This window comes from Genypterus blacodes, unplaced genomic scaffold, assembly GCF_046128005.1.
Source record: "Genypterus blacodes isolate CSIRO-AG114 ecotype Tasmania unplaced genomic scaffold, CSIRO-AGI_Gbla_v1 ptg000007l_1, whole genome shotgun sequence".
Taxonomy (NCBI): domain Eukaryota; kingdom Metazoa; phylum Chordata; class Actinopteri; order Ophidiiformes; family Ophidiidae; genus Genypterus; species Genypterus blacodes.
The window spans coordinates 2544916-2568760 of record NW_027466821.1 but is presented as its reverse complement, the minus strand read 5'-3'; the positions used below and the strand labels follow the sequence as shown (position 1 = coordinate 2568760).

At 45.5% G+C, this 23845-nt stretch overlaps 1 protein-coding gene across 5 annotated transcripts in view; it reads right to left on the bottom strand.

The window, feature by feature from the left end:
* Window positions 1–2582: 2582 nt before the first annotated feature.
* The window catches only part of cald1a (caldesmon 1a), a 44200-nt gene continuing 22937 nt past the window's right edge, over window positions 2583–23845 (bottom strand). For 2 of the 5 annotated variants that reach the window (XM_076151491.1, XM_076151497.1), the window contains exons 3-15: window positions 18661–18798; window positions 16575–16995; window positions 16364–16453; window positions 14926–15050; window positions 13570–13837; window positions 12282–12416; window positions 10331–10374; window positions 10054–10132; window positions 9251–9391; window positions 8839–8934; window positions 7586–7654; window positions 6174–6210; window positions 2583–4191 (exon numbers count right to left, since the gene is read on the bottom strand). In XM_076151491.1, the coding sequence (XP_076007606.1) occupies window positions 4178–4191; window positions 6174–6210; window positions 7586–7654; window positions 8839–8934; window positions 9251–9391; window positions 10054–10132; window positions 10331–10374; window positions 12282–12416; window positions 13570–13837; window positions 14926–15050; window positions 16364–16453; window positions 16575–16995; window positions 18661–18798 (1657 nt within the window). In that variant the 3' untranslated portion in view covers window positions 2583–4177. Of the gene's footprint in view, window positions 4192–6173; window positions 6211–7349; window positions 7402–7585; window positions 7655–8838; window positions 8935–9250; window positions 9392–10053; window positions 10133–10330; window positions 10375–12281; window positions 12417–13569; window positions 13838–14925; window positions 15051–16363; window positions 16454–16574; window positions 16996–18660; window positions 18799–23845 lie in introns of all 5 variants that reach the window. The other 3 variants (XR_012963722.1, XM_076151505.1, XM_076151518.1) reach the window with 3 other exon arrangements.

Below are 23845 nucleotides of genomic sequence, written 5' to 3'. Positions count from 1 at the left end.
TATTAATTTTGACATTTTCAGCCGTCATTCTACTGCAGTATGTTTTGCTATTTGTCATGTCGTGGTATTTTTTCACATTTGAGCAAACATCTTGACGCTGGAACAGTTGAAGAAAGTGAAATAATTCTCCCACGTGCAGTGCGAGTGGAGGCCCAGGGCTTTAAGCAGCTCCAGGCCTAATCCGCAGCCATTTCCTCTTGGCACTGATCGAGGCTGCAGGCAGCCGACTACAGTCTGAGCAGCACTGAAACTTAACGGCGGAGGTTCTTTAGAGGAACGCTCTGATGCATTGATTTAAGCTCAAAGGTGATTATTAATGTTTTTCACATATACTGTATATATATATTTGTCAAGATTTTGGAATTGAGAATTCTCCAAAACCTCTGAGATGTAGTCCTATAAATAAAAAACAAGATCAATTTTGTAGAAGACAATTAATAATTAATATTCCATTGAATGAAAGTGTAAAAGATTTTTAAACAACCAAGACTTTTTCACAATTAAATTCTTTAAATAAGATGATTTGGGAGAGATGTCCCAGTAAACAGCACAATATATGACATCATGTATGTCTGGGGTCAATGTCAAAGCCACAGGAATGATTAGGTCCTATATATATAGGTATACGGTATATAAGTATATCAGTTACATGTCAGAATGTGATTGTGGACAACAGTCGCTTGTTTTTCTCCTGCAGGCTTATAAATCAGCAGATCATAAAGAGCAGCAGGGGTCTATTTATAAGACAAATGAAGGAGCTTTTGAACAGGTGTGCAGTTCCTCCTCCAGACAATGGAGCTCTGGCTTACATCACAACACACACAGTAAATCAATGAGCACACACACACACACACACACACACACACACACACACACACACACACACTTTTAGTCATTTTGTTGGGTCAGCTGTTGGCTGGGCAACGAACTTACAATAATGCCTCTCGAGAGTTTGTCTTTCTTAACCATATACCTCTTTATACATCATGTTATGTATATGTTATTTTTTAATGATATATGTGGGCTTTGAGTGTGTGAAGCTGGGATGAATTTTCCTCCCTCCACCCTCCTCCTCCTGTCTGGTTTTAGGTCTTTTCGTTCTTTCCAAACCCATTCAAAGGGCCAGCTGCATATTCCATCTTTTGCATGCCATATTTACACCTACCCTGTATATGGTTACCGCACAAAGCCACGTGTCTGTGTAAATTATAGCTCCGTAACATTTCAGCTACAATGCAAACATTATGATGGTTCAATTGAAGACAAGGAGAGAAAGACAGAGCAAGCCAGAGAAAGAAAGAGAGGAAGAGAGGAAGAGAGAGAGAGTAAGTAATGAAAGCCCAGAAAGAATCCACAGTGTGATGGCTGTCAGGCCTGTGGTATTAAACGTGTATTTGCTTTAATGCGTGCGGTCAGTCGCCGTCTGGCTGAATCTGTGGAATAACACGCAGTCTGACTGTGGCAGGAATGTTGCGGGTGCTGGTTTCTGCATTAGGCGGCATTATGTCAAAGCCCAAAGCATGTAAGCAACACATCTGCCTCAGGGGCGAGCTTAACACCTTCTTCACCAGCACACAGACTGTTCACATCAGAGAAAAGTCATCATAAAATTTTTACTGCAACATCTGAGGCAATTTCAGTCAGCTTCTATGATGGTATGTGAGTAGTCTTGCTACCATCAGACAGTTCAGTGATGTGTTAGATCGCATTTCAAAACTACTGCAGGTTATCGATGATATTGACCTTTTTCAGTGTCATGCACCCAGAGGTCACCGTGCTCGTCTCTTACCTCTTGTCTCCCAGAGGAAGAGATGAGATTAGCAGCAATGTTGGGACGATTCTTTCAGATCCAGACAGACACAAGCTCAATCATCGCCTCCCCACAAAAAAGCTCACTTAATACAGCCCTGTGCATCATGTGACTGCATATCTTCTCTGTGACGGGGTTGGCTCATCGGTTCTATTGTTGGAAGGCAGAAGATGAGTTATACCTGGAATGTTGCCTTCAAGGGCTCCTCGGGAATCGGAAATCAGGATCGGAAAATACAACTTGTTCCCGTGGAGAAATGACAAAAGCTTTTCTTTTGTTTTGTCATAGCAGCTGAAATTACACAAGGCAGAGCTGCAGAGGCAGAAGTGAAAGGAGAAAATGTCTCATCCACTCAGCTGCACATTTGGAGCCATTTCAGTGCTTTTCTGATGAATCTGTGAAAAGGAACAACACATGTCTTTTGTGGCTGTGGGAAACAAACCTCTATGACATCATACAAACGTTATTTCCTGTTGGTTTTGGTGCTGAAGGTGAACAAGTTTGAAAAATCTCTTCAAGCTTCATTTGGTGGCCTTAAGCACCAGTAGGTAACACTTGTGAGGTTACTTCTTCCTCCACTGTCACCAAAGCCCTCCTTTAACTTAACCTCAAATCGTTAATCCCTAATATTTCTCACTGCACATGAAGGCAGCAGAGGACTCGACAACGGCTGGGTCCTCTCCAGACAAATGTTCGTTTACAAATACATGTGTTGTGTTGCAGTGAATGTTGCCTATATTAGAGTTAAGGTGTTAAGGAAGGAAACGTGACATAGTGGAATACCTCAATGTCTTTATTGCTGTTGTTGTATCAGCGGTACAATGTTTCAAACATTCATCCAGTTGGAAACTGCCCTTTGCTGTGACATTGGGAGTGTTTAGAGACTACAGAGCGTGTGTTTTGTATAGGCATAGCGCTACACAAACGACAAGTGTCTGGTTAACATGGAAATAAAAGAATAAAAAAACATTAAACGGACACAAGGTTGTTAAAAAAAAAACAATACGGCAATATGAAACCACAGTATTAAAAAAAAAGCGAAAAGAACATAAATGTCACATTAAGTCTTAAAAATATTTGGTCGCGCTCCCCTGCTCGTTTCAGGAGCCGTGGAATGTGATTGTCAGAGTTTTGAGCAGTAACGTGGATCAATTTAATGCCCAGGCAAACCGTTTTGAGTCCTTATCAAAGCTTGTGATGACGATGTGTTGCTTAAGACCAGTGACACATTAATCAGTGACACATTAACATGCAGAGCAGACGAGGCATCCATGGAGCACTGCGCCTCAGCTGTCAGTCTCATTGCAATCATAAGGCCAGAAGAATTACATAGTGGTAAATATCCTTATAGTGTATATATTGCTATATGCTTAAGCAATCCGACATTAATTTGTATAACTTCGCTGAGCGTATTTCCAAAATAAGAGCGTGCACAAAGGCAGTAACGACATCACAGGTGGGTGGATTTTCCGCGACGGAAATCCTGAAGCTTTTAAGCAGCGGTGGCATTTTAAGAGGAATGTTTGAAGATTTTTAAAGTGAACCAACAAGGTACAAAAGCTACAAAAAAAGAAGAGGACAAAGGACATTAAACATAAATAAAATGACTTAAGGAGTAATGGAAAAAAAAAAATCATAATGGCCTTCTGAATATTCAACACTCCAAGATCACCACCACATGAATCCCCTGCTGATGAAAGGTTTTCCGGATATAAAAGAACAAACAATAAAAGCAAAATACCTTTGTTATGAGTATAAAGATGTTATATAAGATATAGAATGATAGATCATATTCAAAACATCACATGTGCTAACATATATTACTCAGACCAATGTTGCACTATTTGGTAAGACATAATAAATGTGAAGTCCGCTAAATTCTAGAAGTGCTTATATTTCTATCCTGAACTGGTGAACGATGAATAAAATAGCGACGTGTGAAGCTTTTTGCTTTAAATATAAATAAAAAAAAGAGATGGGAAACGAACTGAGGGAGAGAAGCGACGTCGCCCTTCTATCTGGAATGTGGACGTGTATAAAAACGGTCTAAATCTAAATTTTTATTACTTTTTTCCTCCAGGATTGTACAAAGCAAAACACAATCCATAGTAATGACAAATGTCCAAATTTCACAGCATTTTGTTTCTTTTAGAAAGCAAAAATCATTGTGCAAAGGCACCATACGCGGCAGCTGGACAATAAAACGCGTTGCTGTTGGGGTACAGTGCTTGGACGGCGTCTCCGCCGCCCTGTCCGTTTGCTTGGGGTCCCTCGTGGGAGTGTGGTCATTATTTGGTACGTAAGACAAAAGTCAAAGGGAGTCTTAGATTGTCGTTGGTCCCCAGCTTTAGTGGCCCCTTGAAGACATTAGTGTCCCATACCTGGTGAAAGACAAAACAAGGTCAACATTTGAAACCAGTTTACTTGTGGACATGGAGAGGATTAGTCAGAGTTACTAGTTCCTAGGACTATAAAATCAGGAAAATTGATTTACAATCACCTAGTCTAAGTCTGTTACACAAACCTCAATTTATGCTGATCTATCCATTTAATCAAAGGTTAATCACAGGTTAACATGCTCACAAACATAGTGACTGTTAAGATGCTTTGATAATTGCACAAATTCACCACAGCATGCAATTCAGCAAATCTACTTTGCAGCGATTGACTTCATTGCAGGATTTCATCAAAAATGGCGCAGTGCCTCTAATCACCACTTGACGCAGGGTTGAGGTCATTAACTTTTATCAGATCAGGGTATTATCAGCTGATTACACTTCTTTAACTGTGTGTTAGTGAGAATTCTGTAGATCACTCCTGGATTAAGAAGCCTTTATAGCATGGTGAGGCTTGTGTTTGCAATGTTACAGTCACGTAACTTGAGTTCTCAAAACGATGACGGCTGCACAGACGCCCAGCTCAGGCTTCAAAACCTCAAAATCACACTCACACTCACTCACACAGTCTATAGTCTAAACACATCCAAACAGGCAGCACTACTTGATGTGTCTTTGCTTTGGCATAGTGCAGAGTCATAGGAGCACTTTGAGGATTGTTACTCTAACACACTTGGCAGATTAAAACTGCTTAAACACTTTGACTCCTTCTCTGCAGTGTAAATTACAGGGCAATTGTGCATAAAACACTGCTTTGTATTGTAGTTCAATCTGAGTGTAACACCCTGAGGAGGCGTCCTTAAACGCACTAAGTGTTCCAAGCCGCTATATATCTATTTTAATGCGTGCAAAAAATAAATCCACAGCAGAAGTTTGTCATTTTAAATTCAATTCACTCTCCAAGTGTCCGATGATGTGTCCAAAACGGTCAACATTATTTTGGAAGGCCTGTGTTAGAGCCAAGCATGTGGGGAGTGTGAGGCCGCTCACATTTATGCTGTCCAATGTGGCGTCAACAAGGCCAACAAATGAGCGCTGTGTTTTGTGTGTGTGTGTGTGTGTGTGTGTGTCTCTCCGGGATGTTTCAGCATCTATACAAAGCCTGTCACCCTCTGTTTCAGACTGTGCTAATCTTCCACATACTGACTATTAATGTGACAAAGCGCCTTGGCAGACGTACCATTGCGGTCCCGGATAAAAAGGCCGAGCGGTTTGAGCAGCGGTTGAGCGAGTTTACGAAGGTGAAATTGGTGCGGCGCGCGTGTGTGAGTGCATGGGACCGCATGCGACTCATTACACAGTCATGTACAGCATCTGTCAAGGCCAAACGCCTCGTCTGCCCGCTGGCAGGACAAAAGGAGGAGGAGGCTGCAGAACAGATCGGACTTTAAAATAGCAAACAATGCTGAAGTGGCATCCTGACATGAGACGGAGCCAAAGGCCGAAACAGCAAACACAAAAAGGGTTTGGGTAAGAGTTCAGGCGGCGTGTGAAACATGAGGTCCAGAAGGTCATAGCTTTACTTGATGTTTACCCTGCCAGCTTTTGAGTAAGGCACTGAAAACTTAATACTCCTGGCATTCATAGGATTAAACATGTTATCCACCAGGGTGCAAAACACAAGTCATCCCTGTGTTCTACAGACAATGTGATCACGCTTATGTCAGCCATCATACACGTCTTGGCCTTGTCTGGACACCAAAAACCGAAAATGTGAGAAAATAAAATAGTTTGTTGTTGTTCCTGTCCTTTTTCAGTCTCCCGTTATCGTTCACATTCTGATACAAACATTCTGTCATCCTAGAAAACTCGGCCTTTTCACCCCTCGTAACTCGTCTTTACAAAAAAAGTAATTGAGACATTATCACATAATGCAGCCCCAGATTACACAGACGGCTGCAACATGCACGCCCGTTTGTGCACTTGCTTGCGGCCAAACTTGCATAGCGGCTGGTATAGGAACTCACCGTTGGCGACTGATTTGGTCTCCCCTCTGCCTGCCACCTGAGAAGAGATGACAACAGAAAAAGACTCAGCAAAGAGGAAAAAGAGCGAGAGAAAGTAAGAAAAATGCAAGTTCTGCTTCTTCTTGAGCGTAACTCTACACTGTCTCCTATCCAGTCCCCCTTTGCCAAATCTTCCCTGCTCGTCTTGCGTTCCCTGACATCACAGCATAGCACGGTTAGTTAATGACACGCTCTCTAACCGCCACCTTTCCTGTCCAGAGCCTATTTTACGTCAGCGCAGACCACCGCCTGGTGCCCTCCAACCCAGCTACTCACTGTGGCGGACCACAGCCTCCGGCCTGCGCTGCAGCTGCTGGCTGGTGTCAGGAACACATTACTACCAGGAAGGAAGTAAGAAAGGAAAGCGAGCGGGTGAAGCAAGGAAGTGAGCGGGTAGAACGGGTACCAAGGTCACACTCTCCTTTCAGTGGAGACATTAAGATTAGACAGTTTATTCGTGTCAGGATTAGTCAGAGTTGTTTGAAAATGTGAGGTGATAGCAATGATTCAACACGGTGAAACTGCCAGGGTGGAACTCAGTGAGGCAACTGAGTGAGAGAATGTTGTAAACAGTTTCTCCATGAGGGCAGTAAAAAGTCAAGTGAATTCGGGCTGGGGGATCGTGATTTGTGGGTGCTGTTGTGCAAGGGGAGCGAGGAGAGCGAGCGGTGATGCGATGCAGCCATTGGTGAAAAGCCTCCACAGTTGGACAACAGGCACGCCCGTTAAAAGGTTTACGATGCAGAATTTACACTGAACCGTAATGTCCGGGATTTTTGTTGAGTCGGCTCTAACAAGTTATGGCCGTTAATGCAGTCGGCGGTGTAATTCTTCTTTAATATCGCCTTTGATTCGCCGATCGTGAGCGCTTGGAAAATTTGAGTTTCCAAAATGCTCCACGCTCTGACGCTTGTTACCTGCATTTTTATAGCTGCATGTTTAAAATGTTAATGATCGCGTCCTCTAAAATGTTACAACTTTGTGAGTAAAGAGGCTACGACCCTGAGGCGCGGTTATTATCATTGTTAACCCAAGCGGTCGTGTCCAACCGCAGCAGAGCAGCGACGCAGAGCAAACAGTCGGCAGCGTGACAGCACAGGCTTAGGAAACGTGGCGAGGAACATTTGACTCTTTTACCTCTCCAGGCTTATTCCAGATTTTACGGCGAGGTCAACTAGCTATCAGAGTTCTTCAAGACAAAGACAAAGACAGGATTTGTTACTCCTAAGGGTCAAAATGTCATGCAATTGTTGAGGATTCGTTAAACGTCCCTCCATAAATACTGGGAAATTAAGCCGTGTGAAAGCTACAAACTCCTGCTCTCTAATAACAGAATCCTGCATGTTCCTACACAGCACATGGTGTGAAATTACCTTGGTGGGAGAGGCGCCCTTGTTTTCCCATAGACTCCTCTTGTTGGTGACGTCCACAGGCTTCAGGTCCTGTCAGAACGAGACAGAGAACACGAGAGTTATAACACATGATATCAGCCGCGCTCAGCGTTTTTGTTAGGGAATAAGTGGCCGTGTGTGCTGGAGGAAGGAAGGACGGAGGGGAGAGCAAAGGGTGACAGAGGCCATCAAGCACAGAGCTGCTGCTCTAATGGAGGGTTAATGGGAGGACAGAGCAAACTCACTAAGAGCCCGAGTCTTTGTCACGATGCAAAATGACAATCCGAGAAATTCATCAAGTCTGGAAATGTAAGCTTTTTCCCAGCAAACAGTTTGTGGTCCCGTAAGCTGCATGTGCATGGAGCTGTATGCCTCGTAAACACACTGCATGTGCTCGGCCCGGCACACACTTCTTTTTATTAACAGAACGTCATGATTATTTATTATTATCATTTATATTTCGTCCTCTCTTTTGTTCATTCTTCTAGTGTATTCTTATTCAGAATTTTACGAGTTTCCATTCTATTTTATGAGGTCATGCTCTTCCTTTTATTAGATTGTATGCCTTTTTCCCGACTTTTATTTGTGTATGCATTGAACCTTTATATTACCAATTTGAGAAAAGAATGCTGTACAAATAAAATGTAAAAAAGTGGCACAATCAAATATCAAATCATATTTGAGCAAGCATCATGACTGTACATCACATATATATACACACAGTAAATATAACAGCATATACTGTATACGCATAACAATGACAGACACGGCTGTACCACGGGTCAACTTCGATTTATGACCAGCAGGTGGTGCCAGAGAGAAACATCTCGCTCACACGCTCAGGGACACGCTGCCTCTCTGCACTGTCTCATTTGGAAATGATTATGAAACGTCCACAGCAGTAATTGAGACATTATCATAATAATGTTGATATAAGAGGGGAAATTCTGCACTTTAATCGGAGGCTGATGGGAAATATAGGCGGATTAATTGTCTCCATTTAAAATACATTCAGTAAGTCTTCAGGATCTGTCTGTCTTTACTCCGATCATTATCTGATCAATTAAAACAGGCAGATATAAAATCAATACTTTAGATGTATCTGCTATGTTACTTGATGGAAGAATCATGGTCTCCTCTTTCCATAGGCTCCTATTCTAATCATCTGAGCTGTATGGTGGGTTTGCTGTACTTCCTAGCGGCAGCAATGGGGGGTTGCCATGGAGACGACCTACCGCTGGCCTTCCTCCTGCCGCTTTGCCGCTCTCCGGGGTTTTATTCAGCCAGTCGTTGATGCGGCCCGCCACGCCTGTCTTCATCACAGCTGCTTCCTGTTTGGACGGGGGCAAAGGTCAGCAAAGTCTGGTCGTCATCAGCAACAGCGGAGCTGAGCAGGAAGTGCCAGTAAAATGGGCCTTTTCCTCTCTCTCTCTCTCTCTCTTTCTCTCAGGTTCAGACACACACATAAAGACAGCTGAACACACACACACATACACAAACAAGCAGATAAAATCCATACATTTGTACTTCTCACACACACTTCTCTCAACTTCTCAGCTTGCATATTGCTGGCACTTCCAGATCTGTATCACCCACACACTTGCAACAGCTCCCTGGCTAACACCTGTAGCCGCTGCACGTCTTTACCTTGTACATGCTGCCGCCCCCTCCAGGTGAGCTGAACACGTTGCCTTTCTCAAACATGCTCTTTATATTCCGTATGCTGTCGGTGACCATGGGCAGATCCACAGCGCCGGAGCGAGGAGACCTGGACTCCTTGTTCTCCCTCTGCGGTGAGAGAGCGCAGGGTTAAACCCCTCTATGTCACATATCCATACAGACATAAAAGCCCTACATGATCGGACTAATGTTGTCAGCTGCACCCAGATTGTTACCCGCTATTTATACCACTGTATATTGAAATGTAATATATTCAATGATGCGCAGTCAATCAAATCAAACTAAATAAATGAAGTAGATTCAACAAAGCAGGTTGCTGTCACTCTTCCATTAACATTAATTACAGTCAAATATCAACAGTGCATCTTTAACATTTCATCGTCTCTGCATTATTTGACACATTTGGCACATGCAGCCCTTCCACATCACCACATTATTTAATCAATTCAATCGCCACCGCTCATGATTTAATAATCACACGTTTTCATATCGCAGCTTCAATCTTAATTTGATTAACTCCGCTGCTCTAATGGAGATGATGGGGAAAGGGAATCATTGCGAGCGGTTACGACACGCAGTGACGCGGTTTGCACTTTGATCAGGGGTGAAGGAAAACAACATGGATGAATCAAATCTATAAGTTCAGGGAGTTTGGTCGGTTTGACGTCAGTGGCGCATGGATCAGCAGGCTTGAGTCTGTCCTGGTCTTGTGTAAGTAACAGTACATAACAGTATAAAGTGATTGTATTGTGGCTGGTTGCCGTGCTGACCTGAGCGGCTGATGTGTACTGCTCCAACCTGTTGTCTATCTTGGACACCACAGGAGAGAGAGCCGCCTTCGCCGCACTGCTGGGCAGAAGCAAAGAGTCGCACAGCGTAGAGGGGAAAAAAAAGCTTTAAAAGGTAAAATAAACTGTATATTTGATTTCCCAGCAGGTTGACAGCTTTATATAAATGCAGTGCCTCATTTTCCTGTTCAGCGACACAGAACTGCAACGCCTCTGTGCTTTTGTTGCACGTTTGTCTGACAATAAAGCAGGTTTGTACCTTTTCTGCGCCGACTTGTTCAGGAACTCTGCCCTCTCTCCAATCTGTACAGAAGGTCAAAGAGGCTGCGTGTTAAAAGTAACAACATCATATGTTCGTTACCCTTCAACCAAACACACGTCTGCCTTACGTTTGTTTGTGTGATCACGACTGAAAGTGGTCCTGTGATTCAGATCCCTAAATTAAATCAAACATGCTCACACACACACACACACACAAAGCTTTTCCCCATCTCTGCCTTCTGGCATGCAGGGATCTCAAAGGTAAGCGGGTTGACTGATAAGTTCTAAGCCCAGCACACAAGTTGTATCATTATGACAATCTTCCTTATAATCCTGGGCCAAACAGGTTCCAGGTGGAGTTGTTTCATGATGGGGAAGAGAGGCGGGGGCCTCATGTGAGCCTGAGGGGACAAACTGAGGTGATCACTACATCACTCCATTGCCCTTATGCTACCTGATGTGGCAGGTTTAGAACCTACCAATCAACCCTTGATTATGAAAAAACAGGGGTCATGCATGCACACAAAACCTCTAAACAGACCAAACAAGGACCAGCAGAGACGCTCTCTCTCCCTGTCGCTGTGTGAAAAAGGACCTTGCTCTCCGCTACCAAACGTGGGAGTTCCCAAAATACTCTCCAACAGGAAATTCCCCATTCTCAGCCTCGTTTTCAAGCAGCTTCAGCTATGCGAGCGTGGTTACAGTAATCCTGTTAACCCTAATCGCTTCCCTGCATCCCCACAGACTGCCCTTCGCTCTTGTCCCTGTCCTTCTCTCCCGGAGAACACTGCGCCTTATCTACAGTGCAGAGTGGGGTTACGCCGCGTTACCGCTGATAACGGCGCGGCCGAGCTTCTGGGACCGCGTGTACGATCGGGAGGCCAATGCTGATAGCGTACTACTGTGTGTTTTCAGAGTTTTGAGCACCAGAAATATGGCAGTCGACGGAAATGCAACACAGATGGCGATGAGGAAGATAAAGTAGGTCAGGTCAATCAATTTTAAATGCAACGACATATAACATGTTCATTAGATTGTATTTCTATGGGCAACAAATTACAGGAAAACCAAACATGAAGTGTCTTAATGAGGTACATGTATGTTTGTGCCAACAAAAAAATCTAACCCGTCCATATGAAATGAGTTTCTGTGCTTAAAATAACATTTTCATTTCAGATCAGATTTGTATCTATGGTTTCGGACAACCTAATTTACCACATACGTCTCAGTTTGACATTAACTATAATGAGAAATAATGAGAAAACCGTGAAGTATTGGAAGAATAAAGTAGCAGCGCATAGCAACATACTGTCCAAACGTATGACGCAAACCCTCAGAAAACAGCAAAGCAACACACACACACACAGACACACACCCGCACACGCACACACACAGCTGTACCTACGGTGAAAATGATGACAAAGTAAAGCTGTGAGGCAAAGCGGAGTTGAGCAGTGTTATTTACAAAGCAGTGACCACAAACAAGCCCAACTCTGACTTTATTAAGATCAGAGCTGCGGTGCCGTCAGAGCGGAGACGCAGCCTGGAGATGGAGACGAGGACAGGGGCAGATGGAGATTATTGCTAACTGTTGCTAATTAGATTTTCTCCACCAGCTGAAAACCCCCCTCAGTTTGCAGTGGGAGTTGGCTTTTGGCAGTGCTGGAAACATTTATTCACATTTGGGTTGATTAAACGTTCCTGCGCCGTGACAAACATTTATCTTTGGAGAGGGCGGCCGTGTGTGTGTGTGTGTGTGTGTGTGTGTGTGTGTGTGTGTGTGTGTGTGTGTGGGAAAGAGGCAGTCAAATAAGTCATGAGTCGTCCTCACTTGGGATTTTTGAGTGAGTCAAATTGCAGGATTCCAGAGAAACTGTTTGCCAAATCAGCAAGAGTGCAGCTCTGCAACAGGGGGTTAGAGGTCAGAGGTTAAAAACGGGTTGACTGACCTTCAGAGAGGAGCCGCGAGGGCTCACACACTTGAAGGGTTTTTCCTCGCCGTCCACATCCTCCACCTTCTGCCTCTTCTCGGCGGCCTCGGCTCTCCTCCTCTCTATCTCCTCCTTCATCTTCCTCTTCTCGTCCTGCGGAACAGAGACAAACACACACACACACATACAAGAGTGATGTCATTTATTTTTTATCATTGCAATATGTTTGCAGCCCCAAATATAGGTGGCGCTCTATTCTTTCCTCCTGTTCCGACTTACTCCACAGTTCTCTGCGTGTTTACTCCAAACAAACCGTTGTTGCTGTTGGAAACGCAAAACTCACTTCCTGTGTTGCGGCGGCTTTTCCCTGGGAACGAACCGACAGACCCCTCAAGTTTGGAGCCAGCTGAGTTACTCTCATTTGAAGGAGGATAACAAAACGGAAAAGGTGCTTATATGAAACAATTGTGCCTTATTACATTATATTCTATAAGTTTCAAACATAATAAGCGACAAATAATTGAGGGCAGCCCACCCAGCTAATACACACCAACACACACACACACACACTGTATGAGCGACCATATGAGTCATTTACTCTCTCTGACCAAGCAGCTTAGGAACAAATTCAATTACTTATTTACGGTGAGTGCCTGTCTACAGGAGGAAAGACATTCTGTAGCAGGATCCAAGCTGATGTATCAACACTTTTTGTCTTTACAATGAATGCATTAATGATTTGCAGTGAATGCAGCAGTGAGCACTTGGCAGCGTATCAGCGCTCTCCAACAGCCTGGTCTTGCTTAATTAGTCTCTCTGTATCTCTGGGCCATCTTTTAATTACGAACCAAAAGGCCTCATTAACATCACACAAGAGGAGAAGAGCAGGGGCCAGAAAGCGGGAGACGGGGCCGCCGCCAACACGCGGGCAGACACTAACAAAGGCGGCGGCCGGTCGGGGTGACGGCGAGAAGGACAGGCTTCGGCGCGGAGGTTTGGAATGGGGGAAAATAGACGACGCTCTGGCGTGAAGGTGTAGAAATGAAAAGGTTAGGACATTTGTGATCCCTGGGGATGAAGTTGTTTCAAAAGGAGGGAAAAGGAGTGACGTGGACGAGTAACAGCCGGGGACCACGGTGAGGTGGAGTCTCAATAGCGGTGAAGCACAGTGAGATAATGTCACGGCGCCTTTCGTGCGAGTGTGATACATGAGGTTGGGCTTAAACAGGTATAAAGGCTAAATGGACATGAAAGAAGAGAGAAATCGTCTAACTATCCCTCCTCCTCTTCCTCTACCTCTCCTTACCTCCTCTTTGGCTTTCCTCTCCGCGTCCTCGTGCTTCTTCTGCATCTCCTCCTCCTCCAGCACCTTCCTCCTGTCCTCCCGCTTCCTCTTCAGCTCCTCCAGCTCGGCCTCCGCCTCCAGTTGCTTCTGCTTCATCCGCTCGAACTCCTCGCTCTCGGCGTCGTCGCGGCGGCGCTTCAGCTCCTCCAACTTGCGCTCCGCTTCCAGGCGGGTGGCGTCCTCCTGGTCGTCGCCCGCCGGCACCTCGGGAGACCGCACGCTGCCACGACTGGGACATGGGTCAGGGCGCGCACGCAGACACACACACAAACACACAAAGCAGAAACCAGTTCAGAAGCACGCAGAGCTGGTTGACATACAGGTAAACACTTGACATTTGATACCGACGACTAAATAATTCAACACAGACTCTTTTCTCTCCCTCACGGACAAGCAAACAGACACAAACACCAAAAAACACACGTTGAAGCACCAACAATCCCCTGTTACAGCACGTCTCACGTTTCATGCCTGTGTGTGTCACACTGGGGACTAAGGTGACCCGCAAAACATTCAGCGCCCAACAGCTTGTTTGATTCAGATTTGCCTTTGTGTTACTCTGCTGACGCCGGCGCTGCAGCTCCTTTAACAGACTCTTTCAGTGTTCAGCAGCTACATACTGAGAAGCCAATGTGTAATAAAGTGTCATTATTAAAATTGATGCGCTCTAATTTAAATGGTACAACTTTTTGAAACAGTGAGTGTAACAAAAGTACAGAAACTCACTCAGTATCTTTACATTATATCGTCAATTATCTTTGTCTGTATTGCAATTAGGGTAAAAATGCATGGTAAGCCTTGATGGGATCTCACACTTGCTTAAGGAAATGCATGTGCAGATCAATCAGACCTATGGAGTGTTAACATGATGAGGAAACAGACGTACAATCACGTAATGCCAGTCCACCAATGTGTCCGTTTATGTTGATTTTGGCATTTACCTGGTGTTTGAAATAATTGCTTTCATCAGAGGAGAATCAGAAGTGTGTACATGTAGGTAAACACACTGACGGCAATATCAGCAAATGCCATGTTATCAAAGTTAATATCCTGACCTCAGCCCCTTTGCTGTAGAACAGTAATGGAACCGACAAGTGGGAAAGATGTTTGATTGTTGAACTGATCTAACAAATCTATATATATATATATCTATCCACAGTTTCCCTACTATAACAGTCAAACAACTTCAGGTGTTTCTCCTACAGTTTGACTGCAGTTCAGCAGACTCTTGAATAATGCATGCGAACTGGTCATCACCACTGGCTCCGTGCTGACAACCCAGAGGTGTGTGACGCGCTGTGTGTTGTGTCTGTGTACCTGAGAGTCCTCTCAGGTTTCCGGTGCTGTTTAGGAGGAGTCTCCTCGTGCATGCCTCCATTCTGCTTCCTCTGCTCCTCCTCCTCCTCCTGCTCCTGCTGCCTGGCCCCGCCTCTCTCGTTCACCTACAGCCACACACACGCACAGAAACAAGCACAGGGAGTGATCAGGGAGGCGCTTGTGATTTGGGAAGGGATGGTGGCGAGGAAGAGGAAGACCACACCAAACCGCAAATCACACAACACATCAGCATCACGTGACACATGGTCCACTCCAGAGCTAACGACAGAAGATGATGTGATTTTGGGAACGTGATCACCATGGGAGCATCATATCTAATGTCAGGACGCATATTTGATCACTACTACTTTTACACTATGAAAAGGCACAAAGCATAGAAACCGGGTCAGATAAACTTAGACTGACTACAAAATGTTAGGTTCATGAGGGTTTTAGTGTCGAGTGTAGAGAATGGCGGTCAAAATAGGAAAATGTCCATTTCCAGACCCAGAGGCAGGGCTAATGAGCTGTGTGTGTGTGTGTGTGTGCTTACAAGCCTCTTTAAAATCCATCAAATCAGTTAAGACAAAAACATAAAGCATGAAAAAGATATTATATTGTGGCCTGATGAACCCTGGATTGAGTTTTATTGATCCATTTCTAGGAAGATACAGTCAATTCTGGATCAAACAAGTGGCCACAAAGACGTTTTCCTTAAATGCACTTTCTAAATTTATGGGTGTTGTTTTATGAGTCCAAGAGCTTCAACCAAAAAAACCTAAAATGGTGCTTTGTAAAAACAATTGACTGGAAATGAGCGTCTGCACTGGGCGTGATTGGCTTTGTTAAGTTAAGCTCCCCTATTCCAGGCTGTGGAGTGGAGTGTGTGTGTGATGCGAGGTGTTGCTGCCCTCACAGATGGAGGTCGAGTCCATGCAAACACACGCCGTGACCGTGAACACACTGTGACCACTCTGTGGAGCATAACATTAACCTTTAACTATAAAAAACAAAGACAGGAAAAAACCTAACACCCGCACGGCTCAGGCCACACCTCATAAAACGTAGGCGGAGGGTTCAGCGCCAGGTTTTTCAACGGTGCAAACCGCGCGTCGGCCGCTCGGGGTGTCTGGGTAATTTCAACGCTTGGCTCAGACGCTAATCACCGACTCTTGCGCGGGCCAAGGGGCGAAATAGAAGATAGCCTTATTAGGAGTGAGAGTGTTTTCAGACATCTTTCATCACGTTGAAGTTACCCAGCGTGACTCTCTGTGCGGTGAATCACACCTCTGCTTAGACTCTTACCACTTTGGAAAGATACCTCAATGTCCTCTGAGTGCAGAGCCTCAGATACCTCACTGTCCTCTCCGCTGTCATTTCTGAGTATCATAGGCTCGTTTTGGGACGCGTTATCTACATTCTCCTCCTCCTCCTGTACCTCGTCAGCCTCCTCAGCCACTGAGCGGCCTGGACTGCGCTGATCTGAACCCTCACTGACTACTGATTGCGTGTCTTCTTCAGCGAGGTCCTGTGGAGAAGGATTAGAGGAGCTCTTTGAAAGCAGGTCAGTGGTTAAACGAGAGGACATCCTGTGTTTGAGGCGGAAAAGTTAGAGTGAATGACCAAGAATGAAGAGATGAGTCACTCACCTGTTCTCTCAGGTAAGACCTTTTTGGTTTCTCCTCCACTACTTCCACTTTCTGCTCCTCCTCTTCCTCCGCATCCTCCTCTTCTTCATCTCCAACCCCAGGCGCTCCCTCCTCTTCCCCTTTAGGCTGCTCACGCTCCTTCTCCTCCCTCCGGATGCCGTGCGTCGCCGGCTTGTCCTCGTCGTTGTCATTGTAACGGCCCCGACGCCAGGAGGACGGCATCTCCTCCTCAGCGTTGTTTTTCTCTGTCATGCCGCCGTTTCCCCCCTCCGTCTCGGTGGGGTCCAGCTGCCTCTGTCGGTCTACCGCCTCCTTCACGCGCTTCAGCCGCCGCTCCTCGCGCTTGGCCATGCGCTCCATCAGGACCTGCTCATCCTCGTCACCGCCGCCTCCGAAAGAGCTGGTCACAGTCTCTGTCACACTGAGAGAGAGGGGACAACCTTCAACCTCCTCCTTTGCCAGTGACATGCCCTTGAGCAAGGCACTGAAAGATCATGTGTCCATTTTAAGCTGGTTCTGAGTATGAATGTTAACAAGCACCTGGACTTAACCACTTCATTGTGACAGAACCTTGGAATTCAATATAATATAATATAATCCTTTCTTCTTTTATGCGATTGGGCCAAAACTGCAACTAAATAAATATATAAACAAATAAAATGAAACAGAATTAAAGTTCAAATTAAAAAACTGAAATTAAATGAATAAAAATAAGAAATTATTTTATTTTGTCATTCAGGCTCAATGAATGGTGAAGTTATTTTTCACTAAATGTTTTTTCCGAGCTCCTTTGTCCAAACTGACAACCATGAAGCACAGAACAGCGAGGTCATGGCCGGGTCACATACAAAGCGCTCTCTCTGGGCCCGGGACACTTCCTCCTCTTTTTTATCACTTCCTCCTGCCCACTGAGTCCAGGTAATACTTAACATGTCAGGAATGCCAAAAATCTCTGGAATTTGGGATTCTTTACCGCTCCCGTTTGAACAAATAGTTAAACCAGTTTGCTAAGCCTTTTAAACAAAGGACTAATGCTACACCCGCGTTACCTGTGAGGGTCAAACTATTGGTGAGGACTGAAAATAACCAGCAAATTAACAATGATAGAAATAATAATAATCATTTCTGTTTGGGTTAGCGTTAACCCTTCTGTAACACATCATTATGAATGAGTGTCTGATCTACACACAAACATTTCATAGCCACTTGATGTGTAGACCCAATGTAATGTGAAACCATAAATACTTATGAGAGAAATAAACATGATATAATTCTGACCTAAACTGTCTGGAAAACATTATCGTTGCATCAAGCACAATCGACAATAGTCCGGTCCCGGCATCCTCCAGCACAATCCCTTTCTTGTTGGACTACATGGACGTAGTGTGGCCGAGCTCATAGCAAAGGGGCAATAGGAAACATCCGCGACCACAAAGCGGCTTCTGTGCCCATGCATGTCGGAGCGGCCCACTGCTTCCACTGGAACCCGGGCAGATTGATCTCGCGGCGCGGAATAACAAAAGGGATGGAATCTCGCTCTGATTGATAGAGATGAGGTCATGGGCTGGTTGTCAGTTTGACAGGCGGGAATGGCTGGTGAGCAGGGCTCCGATAATGGATTCATAAAGCAATAACTGAGCTGGAAAAGCCAATATAGTGAATTTCAGCAGACAGTATTATACGATATTATATATTAGATCAATAAAAGTACTTTCATTTTGTTGACAGAGGACACAGAGGACCGACATGTTCAATAAAATATGAGATTTGTTTTAATTTTGTGCCATCAGTCACTTTTATGAGAGGAAAATCTCAAACCCGGTGCTAGAGAATATATATTTTCCTTACAGCTGTGGATATAAAAGACTCTTTGGTGGTTTTCCTCTGAGGTGGACGGACAAAGAGAAAGGACTGATAATGATTTATTATTGATAAGGCAACACTGCTGTCAGACAGCTTCTTCTTTTGCACTGCCTATCTTTCATTCTTCTTTTTTTTTTTGGTGTTTTTAGCTGGACCAAAATCCCAACTGGTGCTGTAACTTCAACTAAGACTTTGTTTATCTGAGTGTGTGTGTGTATGTTACCTGTGGCTGTTGGTCATGACTATGCCGTCGGGCTGCCCGCTGCCGTCCTCATTGTCCCTGCTCCGCAGCCTCTCCTGGCGTGCCCTGCGCCTCCTCTCACGGGCCGCCTCTTCCTCGTCATCATCGTTCTGCGCCATCCTGGCCCCCAGAAAGAAAGACAGATAGACGGAGTGACTTCCAACTTTCAGACCTCCACAACTCCCCACTTCTCTCCGTCTCACCTTCATCCATCCAACTTCACAGATCGACACTTCAGGGTGGGAAAGATTGCTGCAATTGGACAGTAATCATCGGTGACCCAACATGCTGGATTGGCGCAGGGTTTCCCCTCCCTATCAGCCGTGACCTCTCAGCTGTGCAGCAAGCAATACTTCTTATCCAGTCTACACTTTCACGAGCTGATAAAAACGCAATCTGGAGACGAGACTTGGCTGAGGATGACAGCAAGCCGGAGAGAAACATTGCTTCTGGCCAACTGCTTTTACTGGTTTTTGTTGGAGTAGAAACAATAGGAGAAGGGTGTGTGTGTGTGTGTGTGTACATTTTTAAACAGCTAAGTAACAATTTATGTGAGAGCAATAAAGTGTTTGTTTAGTTGTGTTTCCAAACTAGCGTAGTTGCGTTGAATCAACCGTTTCTGTGCGAGAACAACCGGCACGGATTAGGAGTAGTCATTGCACACCCACTTTTATTTTGTGTAATTTTCATATTTTTAAGACCTTACGGATGAACTTAAAATCATAGAGCAACTCAGTCTTTGGGCGCTGGAACAGGGACAGGGAGTTCTACAAAATTCCCCACTGCCTGTAGTCTCAACAGATCATAATCCAAAGCACATTTGGAGCGGATTATCCATGTCTGCGTTGGATGCTGTGGTTTAAGTGGAGGGTGTGGTTGAATGCAAACATCAACAGACTCCATTGTTAACAATCTCCTCGGCTAGTCGGGCGTATTCGTGTTGCTTTAAATGTGATTGAAATCAACAAGTCCGGGCGCTTCTCCGGGGCCTGGACTACCACTAATCCTGGTAGAATGCAGGAAATCACTGACTGAAGGAGGAGCAGGCTGAGTGAAAGTGGCGGCACCAAAAAAAACAAGTACATTTCAACACTAAATTACATTGTTGCAGATTGTGCTAAATATAGACGCCATTTTTGTACCACGTTTTTTCCAGAAACGTAAATGTTTGCACCAAGTCTTCATAATGAAACTCTCAACATGTGAAAGCTTCCCACTCTATTGTCCTCTACTGTAACGGAGTCTTACCTGCATGGACATCATCTAGTTTATTCCACTCTTTGGAAGTTCTTTGTTCCTACAAGAGTGTTGACTTGTTCAATCAGTTTGTGTCTGGTCGACATCCACACTGGACTACTGACCGCAAAATTCAAACCTCACTGGTTTGAGGTAAGATTGTAGTGTTTCTTTACCTTCACGTTATGACGGTCGGCAAACTGAAGAAATGCATTCTGTCCAAACTGCCACAGCCCAAATACACAGAAATAGATCAAACACATTATGGTTGCTTGTCAAACTAAATGGCAGCCGCCTGACATAATTAGAGCGCATGGTGCCGCAGGACACAAGCTCATGTCCATAATTTTTGGCAGTTCCATCTAAAGCAGTTCCAAATTTAGTTAAGAACTTTTGAGATACAGATGTCTCACTTGTGTGTGTGTGTGTGTGTGAACCCTCGAATCCAAACCCCTTCCTGAGCTGCCACCTGACATGTATGCGTGGTGCTCCATGCCTTTTGGTGGGCGCTGCCCTGCCTGACCTCTACACTCCTACTCCCAGCCGCACGCCTTGCTACCTCACATCACAGCGCTGCCTTTGAGGTCGGCCAGCCGAGCGTGCGATTGCGTGTTAATTGCAACATGTGTGGTGAGCCGAACTAAAGCCGCCCCGGGTTTATGTGAGGTTTTACAGCTTATGAATAACAGTTTGCCTCTTCCTCTCCTTTACCCAACCACCTCTGTTATTCCTTTTCTCTCACATGAGGAATGTTGTCATAATACAGAGCGCGGATCTGCTGACGCCCAACCTAGACCTATGGGACGGTGACATCAATGATGTCAGGCGATCCTTTGCACATGTGCATGTGTGTATTAGTTCAAACAGTTCAGCATCTTTGAGCACAGAAAATTGGTCAAACCCAGATGGAATTCAGACCTTTACCCTCCGCCTTTAAGAATTCGTTTTCACCTCCACAAAACAGTATTACTATTCATATTCCATCAACTTCAATTGCGTTGCCCTGCTGTAGAAATCGTATTAACCCTTATTTAAAAAGAAATGTGTTCCTTCTGAGGGGGGAAAGAAATTGCAAAACGACTGCCTCAATTCCCAAAGGACAGCGCTGTCCCAGAAACAGCGCTAAATGTCATGAGAAAGAGAAAACGACAACAGCCAAAATTGGAACAAAAGAGTCCTTGGCGGCGGCGGCGGCGACAGTCTCAGGGTTAAAGATTGCTCAGTAGGAACGAAGAACAAACTTCGAAAAGCTGAATTAGCATTCCTGTCAATCACAACCTTGGCTGGAGACGCACGCACACAACCAAAGCCCTGATTTAATATCCCTTTCCTTACCTTGGCCCCAAACGCTATCAGAGAGCACTGACACAGCAGTGAAGCGCGGGAAGAGGGGTGGGGGGTGGGGGAGAGGGAAGGGGGAGAGAAAGAAAGCAAGAAATGGGAAATGAAAATGAAAAGCTAGAGAAAGGAATGAGCGTGCATGATAATGAGGGGAAAAAGGTGTAATCTGCACATTTGATCACCCCAAACACATTTCCCTGTACTGTATCAATCTGTTCCTATACAACACATAACGGACCACACACACATTCTCCCCATATGTTAGGATATGTGACTACAAGGCCCAGCCGTGTTTTCCATGTTGTATCCATAGTAATTTTTTTTTTCTCACAATTCACCAGTGGGTCTGGATTTTCTTTCTTTTTACGGTGAAAGGCTTTCAGTGAAGCGCGGCGGCAGCAAAAGACGACTTTGGGATCGTTGCTGTCTGAGCTGGGTGGAAGGGGGGGGGGGGAGCAGGAGCACACAAAACAGCGCCATCAGCGAGCCCATTAGGGAGAAATATGTCCAAATATTTTCTTTACGGCAAAATATCTCAGAAATGTCAGCGAAAACAATTCAAGAGAAGCCCATGAGAAAAGACTTCTTCACCCCTCCAAGAAGAGAGAGAGAGAGAGAGAGAGGGAGGGAGGGAGAGATGGAGGGAAGGGAAGGGCGGATAATAAAGGAGAACATGTAGAGGAGGTGAGGGAGAGATTGCTGTGAACAGAGGGGAGGGGCGAGGAGGGGAGGAAGGGATGATGAGGGAGAGGGAGAGTGGGTGGGGTCTCGCACTGTCAGAAATGCTGACCCATTCCCACGCTGGCCTCGCTGGACCGTTTCCCTTCCTACCGCCGGCCCAGAGAACCACAACTCAGCCCGTCTGTCTCTCTCTCCCTCTCTCTCGCTCACTCTACCCCCCCCCCCCCCCAGGCCCTGCACTCTGCTGGGCGGCCTCCAAGTGCACACACACACACACACACACACACACACACACACACACACATACATACAGACAATCAGATAGAAATCCCCCATTCTGGATTTATTCTGCCGCATTTTTGGTGCCGTTCCCCTCGTGCACGGAGCAGTAGTGCATCAAAAAAAGGGGGTCTCTTCTTCTTCTACCCATTTTTGTCACGTTCAAACTCAAATGTGCTTGTTACACCTTTGTTTTTTTAATGATGCAGGTTGGGGTCATCTGGAGCGGCAGACCCGTTGGCCCAGGGTGGGAATGTTCGGCGTGGCCCGTTCGCGGAGGATGGGTGTTATTTCCTCTGCCCTTCCTGGTCTCTTGGGCAGGGAGCGAGCGCAGATGTGGAGAAAGAAGAAGAGGAGGCGAGAGAAAGAGGGAGCGACGGGGCGAGGTTTAAGGAGGAAGAGGGGGAAAAGGAGGAAACAGACAGGGGGTGGGGCCAGCAAGGAAGTGAGAGAGGACAAGGGGGAAAAAGGGGAAGATGGAGGAGGAGGAAGCTGAGAGAGGGTAAAGGCAAGACTGGACCAACCAAAAATAAACTTTTCCCAAAAAGGACAGCAAAGACTCAAACGTTAACACTTTGGATGCCGCGCAACATTTTTTGATGCGTGGGCGAAAACCAACACACAACTGATGTTCTCCAGCTGCACCACACACACGGGCCAATCTACAAACTACGGCCATACATTAAAGTCCAGACTATAATTAGCTGAAGCCGAAGCCCTTTGGTCACAGGATCGACTGGGAAAATTCTCTTAGGAAGGGACGTAAAAACAGCCATCAGGACATTCCACCGTGTGTGTGTGTGTGTGTGTGTGCGTGTGTGTCAGCGAACAAAAACGCATCGCTGAGCCGCAAGGATTGAGGAAGTCATTTGGAGAGCAAGAGACAGTGTGTGGGAGACCAGCAGAGGAGAGTGAGTATGGGTGTGTACGTGTGTGTGTGTTTGTGTATGGTGAATTTCGGCCCAGCGCACACCTCAATGTCAGCAATTATTTGCGAAGTATAACTGAGACAGATGGAAGACAGAGCAGGGAAATCTTGGATGTCATCCCTTCGCGAGTACGCGTACACACACACACACACACACACACACACGTACGTACACACACACACGTACGTACGTACACACACACACACACACACACCTCTAGCTCAGAAGTCTGAATGGAGCACATCCAGTCCTCATCACCTGACACCAATCAGAACAGGCCTGGATAAATAGACACCGACTAATCGTCAACCTGACGCACGTGCATCCACATGTGAAGCACAAACATGCCCCGACGAGCAAACACACACAACAGGACACACACACACTCGCCATCTTCCATCCCAGCATGTAGGAAAGGGCTCACGCAGCCCTGTGCAGTAAACACGCAATGATAGCAGGAATCTGGCGTCCATGCAGCTGTTATTATCTCCTCGTGTCTGTCGTCTTCTGGCAGCGAGCGCAGTGATGGTGGAGTGGTGACAGCCAGGGTGACAACATGTGGTTTTCAAATATTCAAACTGAATATGGCATGTAAATATTGATCGTTTCAATATATTGGCAGAAATGTAAACAATGTTGTTTCATCAATAACACGCAGGGTTAGCGGCTCAAACGTTTCCCACTGGGACCGCATAAACAGC